A 12,850-nucleotide genomic window follows, 5' to 3' on the forward strand; every position below is an offset into this window, starting at 1 on the left:
AATAATTTATTGTTTAGTTCTCAGTTCTTTGATTTAACTTGCAGTTTTCAGTCCAAGGGTGAAGGGAAGGCAGCACAGAATACCCCAATCTCATCAGATATAAGAAGCTAAGCAGGGTCGGTACTTGGATGGGAGACCACAAACAAAGCCTCCACAGAGGAGGGCAATGGCAAACCACCCCTGCTTCTCACTTGCCTTGAAAGCCCCATGCTGGGATTGCCATAGGTCGATTGTGACTTGAGAGTACTTTACACACACATTCAGTCCAAGAGACGATAAGAAGCACCTTGAAGACATTAATAGACTGGGCTTACCTACTCTCCCCCCACAAAGATAAGCATCACACATTCACACATTCAAAGTGTGTGGTTTGAAAAGTCTTGACATTCCAGTGCTTTATCCAATTTTAATGAAAGATGGGATTGATTCCTAATTTACACAACCACCCAACTTCTGCCACCACGTAATTGCTAAAGTGACAAAGGTAACTGAAATAACCTTTTAATGTCATAGGACCACTGATGGAATTATTTTAGGGGTTTTTTTTAAAGATATATGTCCAATAGATTTGTTGCTGTGGTCTTAGAAGTTATGTCCTTCCACTTTCAAATCCTTTGCAGAGATCAGGGAGCTCATTACCAGAGCCTGACCCTATTAACTGCCTACCTGTGCTAAACTGCTTGGATACAACCTGAGCCCTTGGCAAGCTATGTAATTCCCCACAGTGTAGTATCTAAAGTTAATCGAATGAGGGCTCTGTTCCCATTAAAGCAACAATGTTAGATGGCTCTTGGGTAGGAAAGGAATGAGTTGTATATGAATTACTCTAATTACAATTGCAGCATTGATACAATTTAGCCCTTCCCAGCTGCGCCGCTTCCATGGCTAAGGCCAGGGGCTGTTTTTGCCCCCCCCCGGAAGGAAGGAGGCTTGACGAGCCTTCCCGGCCATCTGGGGGTTGAGGAAGGGGCGGAGCGCCAGGGCTTTATAAGTCCCAGCCCTGCCCAGCAACCTCACAGTTGCTTGGAGCTCTCAGCCCACCTCCCACCCTGGGATAGTGCAGGTTTAGCTAGTCGCCTGTTTATGGGGCCGGGAAGGAATTTTTTCTCTCCTATCCTATTGGCTCAGATGGGGGTGTTTTTCGCCTACCTTGCACTGCTCACCTGAGGTGAAGAAGTTATAGGGTGGTTCCTATTAATTCGGTCACTTGGCAGGAGTTATAAGGGATATGCTAATATTTGGTGAGAACCCAGAATCCACCCCTGTTTTGGGTTGGTGGTGGACCTGGCCGGCAGCTGGGCTTTACGGCTCTCTGCCGGGGGGGGGGGGGTCCTGCGCACCAATCGCCCTTTCCTCAAAAGGCTCCTTCTGGGTAAATGAGGTCTGGCAGGGAGGGCAATTATGACCCAGGCTGGCCAGGCCGGAGCCATACTTGAATGGCTCATGCCTGGGGCTGGGTGGCTTGCCCAAATGCCGGACAAGGTAGGGTCACTTTCCCTAGGCTTGTCCGGTTTTAGTTCAAGCACCATGCCGGTTAATTAAGTTTAATAAAGTGGCCCTGTTTATTACCCCACAAACTTGCGTCTGCCTCTTTATTCCAACTGCGGGGGCAATCTCCTGATATTCCAGTTGCTTTTTTCCCTTTTGGCATGGTTTCTCTGTTCCCTTGGACAATTTTAATTGTGTGGATGGTTTTTAGGAGAGTGGGGCTCTGCAGCATTTGGAGATAAGCATAGTGTCACAAGATCCAAGCCCATGCTTCTTCAGAGATTTAATTAGGGTTGCATGCTCTGGCTGGGAAACATCTGGAGATTTTGGGGGTGGAGCCTGAGAAGGGCAAGGTTTGGAAGGGGAGGGACTTCAATGAGATTTAATGCCATAGAGTCCAACTTTCAATGCAGCCGTTTTCTTCAGGTGAACTGATCTTTGTTATCTGGAGATCAGTTGTAATAGTGGGAGATCTTCAGCCACAACCTGGAGGTTGGCAACTCTAGCTTTACTGCTTTTTTGTTTTAGCATAAGCTTTCATGGCTTTGAGCTCCCTTGAACAGAGCAAGGGATCATTATGAAGATATTTATGTGAAGATTTTAAAAAGATAAAACAGCAGGTTCAAAGGGCTATGAAATGCACAAAGTATAAAATGAGATGTAATTACATAAAATTCAAATGTAATGAAAAAAAAGAGTACACAAACTATTCACAATAACAACAATTTGAGAAAATGTAACTTCTCTAGTTTTGCTAAGCTAGTTAAAACTTCCTAAGTTACTGAACACCCACATTGACTAATGAATTCCAAGTCCTTTTTAGGTCCTTGGGAATGGTGTCAAACTTCCTGATGAATTCTAATTCAAATCAGAAGATTCTAGTTTGAATGGTGTCAAATTCCTTGGTGAATTCTCATTCTGCATGGAGGAATACTGTAACCATTGTGACCAATTATACTGATAGATCTATCCTCTATGCATAGTTTAGTTAAAAGAATGTTCTTTCATTTCCTTTGAAGATAAAAGATATTATGGAATTTTCTTTTAACTGGCTTGCATTTCTCCTAGAATCTTTGTGGACATGCAGGGGATGTGTGTGTTTGTGATTTATTCCAACTGTCCCTCCTTCAAGAGACTTTTAATCTACTCCCAAGTAATCCTGGGGGACCCCCATTTCCCAGAAGCTATCATCTGCAAAGAGTTTGAGGCTGCTCTGGGAAGAGGGACTCTTTGGCTGTAAAAATTCGAGGAGGGATCCAAGGCAAATTGCTGCTGTATTGGGAACCGCTGACAAACAGTTCTATTTTAAGTGATAACCGTACTCATAGGAGAGAAGGCATCATGTTGAAGCAGTTTTGTTTCTATTTAATGAACCAGTTTTCCCTCCAGTGGTGTATAAATATTCACAGGCTTTTTTGTGCAAGGACTAATCTGCCCTTGGTTCAAAGGAACCATTAGTGAAACCTGGTCAGTAAAATAGTTCATGAATATGTTGGCTGTGGCTAGTCTTGGCATGTTTCAGAGACATGGATTGAAAAATTCCACAATCAGAGATTTCCCATCTGTGTGGAAAAGTGGGACCTTCTTGGCTGTATTTTTGGCAGCTGTTTTGACTTTCCATCTGGACAAAGCACATGGTTTTTCATTTTTAAACAGTGAAAGTTTATTTCCACTCCATAGACACATCAATGCTAAATGATGGTAAGGGAAAGGTGAGACTCATGTAACCAGGCACAAGGTGGTGAATAGATCTGCCTCACAGATTCTTGGCACCCTTCTCTCCCCAAAGACCTTCATTTCTAAAAGAATAATAAAGTTCCCTGCAGAATCCCCCAACAACATGCAGGGACAGGTGAATTAGTAGAACGGTTTCCAACATATGGTTCAATAGAAGCTGCTGAAGTCCATCTATTCTCATTCAAAAAGTCATATCTGGAAAATGTGTGTTATTGCATTGCCATCCACTTACACTTAGTCTGAGGATCGGTGTCTGTATGCTCTTGTGAGAGCTGCAGCTTCTGTATTTTAGGATGCAGAAAAATTAGTGTTGCCAGGTTGCAAGCCACAGATCAGCGCTTATCTACACATTTCCTGATGCAGCAAAAGCCCAGTCCTGTCATCTGTTTCTGCCTTCTGCCTGCTGTGCCACATCCCAGGAGTCCTGCTTGTTACAGCAGATGGGGGAAAGGAGTGGATGACAGACTGAAGAAGGTACTGCTACATCAAGGAATTTAAATTTGTGGTGAGGATTTCCAGGTTGCAACCTGGCAACCCTAACCTGTGAAGGTGTACCACAAGCTGTCAGAAGTGATTTTGGAAATCAGATTTCTTTTTATACTGAAACAACAAGCTCTTTAGAATGATTGTAAAGGTATTTTAGGACTCAAGGGTATATTCTTGTAAGAATCTTGTTAGCCCAGCATACCCAGTGAGAGCCATTTTAAAAACACGTAGATATTAGAGGCCAACTGTATTCATGAAAAAGGTACTAATGGAGTTCAATTATATACTCAGAAGGAAGGCTCATTTTGTTCAACAGTGAATGAATTACTAAGTTAGCATTACATCTAAATTAATGAATTTACATCTAAATAAGGGATCATATTTTAAGGCTGTGATTCTATATACTCTTACTTAAAGAACACTTCGATCTCATCTCAGGTTTCTTCCATTTCTCTTCTTCTTCTTCTTTTTTAAAAAACCCCTGAATATTTAATTGTGCAGAGGTTCTGAGATATCAGAAATGGACTACTGATTACAATGCACCACAGCATGTCAGCACTTACCCCTTGTTGCATGCTATCATTGGCTCGGTCTGCAACTTCAGAGATAAGGAGCAAGGCAGCTGGAAAGAGAAATGATGTGGAAAGGCATAAGCAAACTTCATAAAAGGAAGACTACATATTTAGAAAACCATATACATAAAACTCAGGATTGAATCTAAACATTTTAAGAGTATCTTTAAAAAAGTAAGAGATAATAATCTAGCTTTAGAATGGATTTTTTTTGCTTGTTTCTAAGGGTTCATAGAATGAGAACTTTCTGGGCTTTAAACTTTGATTTGTTCATGCTAAGATTTGTTGGGGAGATAACATATTAAATCTTCTGATATGCATATACTGTGGGCTTTGGCTTTTACTGGTTTGTCACCCATTAATATGGCTTCTAGGGTGGAGGAGCCAGCACACCTATTACAATCCTTCAAAATGTTGGAATAGAAAGACTTTGCACTGTCCTTTTGCCTCAGCCTCCAGAGGGGGTTACAATAGAATCAGATAAACAGACAGACAAACTGTGGGGCATCCTTCCTGTTTACTCTTCTGCAGCTGTCCCTTTGCTGTGTAGACTGATATGTTCTTAGGGAGTAATTTCTTCTCTTCTGACCTCACACTTCCTCTCACTCACACACACAAAGGAGTATGTTGCTCTCTTGAACAATGGATGCAGAGGCACTCTTCCATGCATCCATACCCATCCTAGGTAGTTAGAATAGATCCTATCTCTGTCTCTCACCTATACTGTTTAGAATGGAGTTCCATATTATAAAGAACTCTTACTAGTTTTAAATCTGACCACTGGTTATGTGTAACTTTGTAAGTCTTCCAGATAAAAACCAGATAATCCAACATGAACAAGATGCAAGGCAACATGGAACCTTAAGGAGAAAAGTCCTGGCCATGTGCCCAGTGTATCATACAAATTATACAAAAAGCAGCCCTTGACCACAATAATGCAGTATCCACAAGTTTATCAAGGCCAATTTATAGCTCATTCCCTAATGATGACTGCAGAACTAATCAGGATAATATTTTCTCATTAGGGAAATGTCCAGTTTTATCATTACAGGTATTGTTCCTCTCAAGCATCCAAGATGATTTATTTTTGAGACTGCTAGGAATTTAAAATCAGTTAATAAGAAGTCTTCAATGACTGAGTACCTTCAGGCCAAAACAGCCTTAACTGGAATAGTTATTTATTTAAATAGTAAATGGAGATCCAAGTGTAATGCTAAGATGTGGTTCTTCATGATCCATTCCTAAATGAGTCACCAATTATTTATCATTCAAAATAAATATTACTATGTTTATTTCAAATTACCTTGTGTATCTTCATACTCAGCAGAATCAGGGCAAAGATTATTCAAGTAATCTGTGAGAAACAGTCAGAGAAAGTACATAGTGAGTTTCAAGTAAATCAGAGACCCCCTTTTGATCCAATCAAATGCTGAATCTACATTTCTGTAATGTCCTTAATCTTTCATGTACATAGTAATGTAAGACATAGTGTTGGCAGGGTTTCAGATTAGTGAAGCCATTTCTGTCTCCATTCAGAGAATGGGGTATAACCACTTCAGACCAAAGACCATTCTTAACTGATTTGTGGACTGTGTCTTCTCTTTCAGATGTATACTTTGATTCGCTTGATTTCAGATTGCGTTCTGCATTAGGATTTGAAAAAATGTAGTGTATAAGTTCACACTGTCTTTGCATGGTACTCAGGATACAAAAATACACGATACTGGGAGTTCCAGTTGTGAAGCATGTAGGCTAAACTTGTATTCCTCTTTTGCGTGAATAAATTTACCAGATCAAGTAACTACATTAACTTGTTTTTAATTTTACAGGCAGGAAGAGCCTCTGAAATGCATTTCCCTCCTCATTAATGAATAACCAAAGGCATGCTCAAAGGAGGAATTCAACAAGAACCCTAAATCCAAGATGAAGGCTAAGATATTTTTTGGGTTAAACTAGCACAAGAAAGAAAACCAAATGCTGTGTTGAAATGTGTTTTGTCAAATGAAGATATTTGTTTTCTGCTTGCCTTCTTTCTCTGAGTACTGATTCAGAAATGCAAATTTGGTGTACCAATGCACATGAGAAAACTCCCTGCCTTGCAAAAAGGTACTTCAGATGTGATGTCGTTGAAGAGAAACAATAATCACATAGTCCTTGTTAATCCTGCTCCTGAACACCAACATGAAGTTCTGAAGCTGTTCAAGAATTCATTCAACAAAATTTTATCTTTGCAGGGGGTGGGGTGGGGGTTGTGTGCATGTGAATAAAAATGGGATTTAAAAAAACAGAATTCTGGACTGCTTAATCTAAGGGAAGTAATGCTTTTGTCTACTAATTTTTTTCTGAATTAATTCTGTTGTAATTAATTTTCATTTGGATTAAAAACTCCTATGATTAATTAAATATAGATAAACACAAACTGGTTTCCAACAGAGTTATGTTAAAATACCTAATTCACATCTACATGAGGTTTAAAGTAGGTGTTATAAACTAATCGGAATAGATTGATGAGGGAATATTTTATTTCTGGACCTCTTTGGACAAAGGAAAGAACTGTTGCGACAACTCCAATGTCTGGTTGGGCTTCACACAAAAGTTGTCTCTGGTTGCTTGCATAGCTCTTCCTGGTGATTCACTGCTGTCTACAGTAATTTTTTCTCCCAAATATGTATGGCAAGTCAAAAGCAATGCAGCTGTGGTTCTTTGGCTGGTCATCCTAGATCTATCTTGTAATACATTTCATTATTTTTCTTTAGCAATATAGATAAAAGCAACACTGCTGAGAATTATGAAACTCTGTTGTGAGATGTAGTGGTCTTTTAAGGAGAGGGTAATCTGAAAGCACCTCTTAGGAAACAATAGTCACCCTACTGGGAAAATGAAATTTAAGGCAAGGGTATTGGCTTTCATTGTCTGGCTAGCAAAATATGCTTAACATAAATGGGACCTAAACATGAATTGCAGCTTGTGCAATAAAGAATATGTTCAAAATGTATTTGGAACACACATCACACTCTCTGTATTAAATCTAGTGCCATCTAGCAGACAAGTGCTTTCCAGTTATGGAGCACAGACACTCAAGAAAATTGAACCTTTATTTCATGTTATCCTTTTTTGTTTTTTTCTAAGTGAAACTGTTGGTAAATTTTTATCATAGCTTCAATTAAAATTTGGTTAAGGCCACAATCAATCAAATAAAATGGCACCATGGCCAGATCTGACTCTAGGAAGCCCAGCTGATCATCACCATTTTAGGTCAATGCATATAGAATAGGGTTTCCAAGTCCAATTCAAGAAATATCTGGGGACGTTGGGGGTGGAGCCAGGAGACTTTGGGGGTGGAGCCAGGAGACATTAGGAGTGGAGCCAAGATCAAGGCTGTGACAAGCATAATTGAACTCCAAAGGGAGTTCTGGCCGTCACATTTAAAGGGACGGCACATCTTTTCAATGCCTTCCTTCCATAGGAAATAATGAAGGATAGGGGCACCTTCTTTTGGAGCTCATAGAATTGGACCCCCTGGTCCAATCTTTTTGAAACTTGGAGGGTATTTTGGGAAGAGGCACTAGATGCTATACTGAAAATTTGGTGCCTCTACCACAAAAAACAGCCCCCCCCCCAGAGCCCCAGATACCCGCAGATCAATTTTCCATTATTTTCTATGGAAATAAATCTCCATAGGGAATAATAGAGTTCCCAGCAGACATTTCCCTCCCCTCCCCCCACTTTCTGACGACCCTGAAGCGGGGGGAGGGCCTCCAAACCGGGTGATCCCCTGCCCCCACCTGGGGATTGGCAACCCTAATATAGAAACAAAAGTTCAGTTTAAAATTTATGGGTTCAATATTTCAGTATTTTTCACCCAGACTGAAGGTGCTCACAGGAGACAAACTGGTGTCAATCCCTGTTTACATATTAACCTCATATTAAGCTCATGGAAAACTGCTGAGAGTAGACTAGGGTGGCCAGACCGTCCCGGTCTCCCGGGACTTTCCCGGATCTGGCCCCCAATTCCCGGCTCCCGGGCTGGGTATACCGGGACCATTTTGAGGTCCCGGTTTAGCCAGCCAGAGAGCCGGGGGCCGCGCGCCCGGGTGGGGAAGGTGGCGAGGGAGGGAGGGAGCGACCCTGCGCCTGCGCAGATCGCCCTGCGCACGCGCAGGGACGCTCCCTCCCTCACTCGCTGCCTTCCCCGCCGGCGCACGGGGCCCAGCGGTGGCGGCGGAGGCCCGGGAGGGCGTCGGAAAGGCCCGCGGGGGTCGCTGGAGGGCCTCCAGCGACCCCCGCGGGCCTTTCCGACGCTTCCCGGGGCTCGCTTCCCCCACCCCCCGTCCTCCCTTGCCTTCCCCTTCCCTCCCCTTCGCTCCCTGACTCACCGGGAGGCCGCCCGGGCCGCAGCGCGGCCCGGCGCCGGCCTCCCTTGCCTTCCCCTTCCCCCCCTTCCCTTCCCTACTCACCGGGAGGCCGCCCGGGCCGCAGCGCGGCCCGGCGCCGGCCTCCCTTACCTTCCCCTTCCCCCCCCTTCCCTTCCCTACTCACCGGGAGGCCGCCCGGGCCGCAGCGCGGCCCGGCGCCGGCCTCCCTTACCTTCCCCTTCCCCCCCTTCCCTTCCCTACTCACCGGGAGGCCGCGCGGGCCGCAGCGCGGCCCGGCGCCGGCCTTCCTTACCTTCCCCTTCCCCCCCTTCCCTTCCCTACTCACCGGGAGGCCGCGCGGGCCGCAGCGCGGCCCGGCGCCGGCCTCCCTTACCTTCCCCTTCCCCCCTTCCCTTCCCTACTCACCGGGAGGCCGCGCGGGCCGCAGCGCGGCCCGGCGCCGGCCTCCCTTACCTTCCCCTTCCCCCCCCTTCCCTTCCCTACTCACCGGGAGGCCGCCCGGGCCGCAGCGCGGCCCGGCGCTGGCCTCCCTTACCTTCCCCTTCCCCCCCCTTCCCTTCCCTACTCACCGGGAGGCCGCCTGGGCCGCAGCGCGGCCCGGCGCTGGCCTCCCTTACCTTCCCCTTCCCCCCCCTTCCCTTCCCTACTCACCGGGAGGCCGCCCGGGCCGCAGCGCGGCCCGGCGCTGGCCTCCCTTACCTTCCCCTTCCCCCCCCTTCCCTTCCCTACTCACCGGGAGGCCGCGCGGGCCGCAGCGCGGCCCGGCGCTGGCCTCCCTTACCTTCCCCTTCCCCCCCCTTCCCTTCCCTACTCACCGGGAGGCCGCGCGGGCCGCAGCGCGGCCCGGCGCTGGCCTCCCTTACCTTCCCCTTCCCCCCCCTTCCCTTCCCTACTCACCGGGAGGCCGCGCGGGCCGCAGCGCGGCCCGGCGCTGGCCTCCCTTACCTTCCCCTTCCCCCCCTTCCCTTCCCTACTCACCGGGAGGCCGCCCGGGCCGCAGCGCGGCCCGGCGCTGGCCTCCCTTACCTTCCCCTTCCCCCCCTTCCCTTCCCTACTCACCGGGAGGCCGCGCGGGCCGCAGCGCGGCCCGGCGCTGGCCTCCCTTACCTTCCCCTTCCCCCCCCTTCCCTTCCCTACTCACCGGGAGGCCGCGCGGGCCGCAGCGCGGCCCGGCGCTGGCCTCCCTTACCTTCCCCTTCCCCCCCCTTCCCTTCCCTACTCACCGGGAGGCCGCGCGGGCCGCAGCGCGGCCCGGCGCTGGCCTCCCTTACCTTCCCCTTCCCCCCCCTTCCCTTCCCTACTCACCGGGAGGCCGCGCGGGCCGCAGCGCGGCCCGGCGCTGGCCTCCCTTACCTTCCCCTTCCCCCCCTTCCCTTCCCTACTCACCGGGAGGCCGCCCGGGCCGCAGCGCGGCCCGGCGCTGGCCTCCCTTACCTTCCCCTTCCCCCCCCCTCCCTTCCCTACTCACCGGGAGGCCGCGCGGGCCGCAGCGCGGCCCGGCGCTGGCCTCCCTTACCTTCCCCTTCCCCCCCCTTCCCTTCCCTACTCACCGGGAGGCCGCCCGGGCCGCAGCGCGGCCCGGCGCTGGCCTCCCTTACCTTCCCCTTCCCCCCCTTCCCTTCCCTACTCACCGGGAGGCCGCGCGGGCCGCAGCGCGGCCCGGCGCTGGCCTCCCTTACCTTCCCCTTCCCCCCCCTTCCCTTCCCTACTCACCGGGAGGCCGCCCGGGCCGCAGCGCGGCCCGGCGCTGGCCTCCCTTACCTTCCCCTTCCCCCCCCTTCCCTTCCCTACTCACCGGGAGGCCGCCCGGGCCGCAGCGCGGCCCGGCGCTGGCCTCCCTTACCTTCCCCTTCCCCCCCCTTCCCTTCCCTACTCACTGGGAGGCCGCCCGGGCCGCAGCGCGGCCCGGCGCTGGCCTCCCTTACCTTCCCCTTCCCCCCCCTTCCCTTCCCTACTCACCGGGAGGCCGCGCGGGCCGCAGCGCGGCCCGGCGCTGGCCTCCCTTACCTTCCCCTTCCCCCCCTTCCCTTCCCTACTCACCGGGAGGCCGCGCGGGCCGCAGCGCGGCCCGGCGCTGGCCTCCCTTACCTTCCCCTTCCCCCCCTTTTCTTCCCTACTCACCGGGAGGCCGCCCGGGCCGCAGCGCGGCCCGGCGCTGGCCTCCCTTACCTTCCCCTTCCCCCCCCTTCCCTTCCCTACTCACCGGGAGGCCGCCCGGGCCGCAGCGCGGCCCGGCGCTGGCCTCCCTTACCTTCCCCTTCCCCCCCCTTCCCTTCCCTACTCACCGGGAGGCCGCGCGGGCCGCAGCGCGGCCCGGCGCTGGCCTCCCTTACCTTCCCCTTCCCCCCCCTTCCCTTCCCTACTCACCGGGAGGCCGCCCGGGCCGCAGCGCGGCCCGGCGCTGGCCTCCCTTACCTTCCCCTTCCCCCCCCCTTCCCTTCCCTACTCACCGGGAGGCCGCCCGGGCCGCAGCGTGGCCCGGCGCTGGCCTCCCTTACCTTCCCCTTCCCCCCCCTTCCCTTCTCTACTCACCGGGAGGCCGCGCGGGCCGCAGCGCGGCCCGGCGCTGGCCTCCCTTACCTTCCCCTTCCCCCCCCTTCCCTTCCCTACTCACCGGGAGGCCGCGCGGGCCGCAGCGCGGCCCGGCGCTGGCCTCCCTTACCTTCCCCTTCCCCCCCCTTCCCTTCCCTACTCACCGGGAGGCCGCGCGGGCCGCAGCGCGGCCCGGCGCTGGCCTCCCTTACCTTCCCCTTCCCCCCCTTCCCTTCCCTACTCACCGGGAGGCCGCCCGGGCCGCAGCGCGGCCCGGCGGCGGCCTCCCTTGCCCTCCCCTTCCCTCCCCGACTCACCGGGAGGCTGCCCAGGCCGCGCTGCGGCCCGGCGGCGGCCTCCATTTCCCTTCCCTTCCCTCCCCGACCCGCCGGGAGGCCTCCAGCGACCAGCGCCGGCCTCTCCGCCGCCTCCCCGGCCTCCGGACCAGCCCTGGTATCAGGTAAGCAGGGCAGGGAGGGAGGGGGCCGAAAGCGGGGGGGGGGGGCGGCTGGCGGGAGGGAGCGGCCTTCCTTCCCTCCCTCCTTCCTTCCCTCCCTCCCTCCTTTCTTCCTCCTTCCTTCCTTCCTTCCTTCCTTCCTTCCTTCCTTCCTTCCTTCCTTCCCTCCTTCCTTCCCTCCCTCCCTCCTTCCTTCCTCCCTCCTTCCTTCCTTCCTTCCCTCCCTCCTCCCTCCTTCCTTCCTTCCTTCCCTCCCTCCTCCCTCCCTTCCTTCCTTCCTTCCCTCACTCCCTTCCCTTCCTTCCTTCCCTCCCTCCTCCCTTCCTTCCTTTCTTTCTTCCTTCCCTCCCTCCCCCCTTCCTTCCTTCCTTCCTTCCTTCCTTCCTTCCTTCCTTCCTTCCTTCCTTCCTTCCTTCCTTCCCTCCCCCCTTCCTTCCTTCCTTCCTTCCTTCCTTCCTTCCTTCCTTCCTTCCTTCCTTCCTTCCTTCCTTCCTTCCTTCCTTCCTTCCTTCCTTCCTTCCTTCCCTCCCTCCCTCCCTCCTCCCTTCCTTCCCTCCCTCCCTCCCTCCCTCCCTCCTCCCTTCCTTCCCTCCTTATGTTCTTATGTAACACAGAGTGTTGGACTGGAGGGGCCACTGGCCTGATCCAACAGGGCTTCTCTTATGTTCTTATGTGACACAGAGTGTTGGACTGGAGGGGCCACTGGCCTGATCTAACAGGGCTTCTCTTATGTTCTTATGTGACCAGAGTGGTGGACTGGATGAGCCATTGGTCTGATGCAACAGGGCTTCTCTTATATTTTTATGTGGCACAGAGTGTTGGACTGGAGGGGCCACTGGCCTGATGCAACAGGGCTTCTTTTATGTTCTTATGTGACACAGAGTGTTGGACTGGAGGGGCCACTGGCCTGATGCAACAGGGCTTCTGTTATGTTCTTATGTGACGCAGAGTGTTGGACTGGATGGGCCACTGGCCTGATCCAACAGGGCTTCTGTTATGTTCTTATGTGACGCAGAGTGTTGGACTGGATGGGCCATTGGCCTGATCCAACATGGCTTCTCTTATGTTCTTATGTGACAATACTGACTTTGGTGGACCCAAGCACTGATTCAGTGTAAGGGAGCTTTGTGTTTGTGTCTTCTGGTGCAATTTTGTTCTCAGATCCTGTATTTACTTCATCAGTATGTGGGATAAGGCACTTT

The 12,850-nt window shown here is 51.3% G+C and overlaps 1 protein-coding gene across 1 annotated transcript in view; it reads right to left on the reverse strand.

Moving 5' to 3' along the window:
• FGD5 (FYVE, RhoGEF and PH domain containing 5) overlaps positions 1-12,850 on the reverse strand; it is a 272,449-nt gene that overhangs the window by 39,669 nt on the left and 219,930 nt on the right. The window contains exons 9-10 of the mRNA XM_060239650.1: positions 5,587-5,637; positions 4,275-4,333 (exon numbers count right to left, since the gene is read on the reverse strand). Coding sequence (XP_060095633.1) covers positions 4,275-4,333; positions 5,587-5,637 — 110 coding nt within the window. The remainder of the gene's footprint in view (positions 1-4,274; positions 4,334-5,586; positions 5,638-12,850) is intronic.

This window comes from Heteronotia binoei, chromosome 5 (assembly GCF_032191835.1).
Source record: "Heteronotia binoei isolate CCM8104 ecotype False Entrance Well chromosome 5, APGP_CSIRO_Hbin_v1, whole genome shotgun sequence".
In the NCBI taxonomy this organism is placed as follows: Eukaryota; Metazoa; Chordata; class Lepidosauria; order Squamata; family Gekkonidae; genus Heteronotia; species Heteronotia binoei.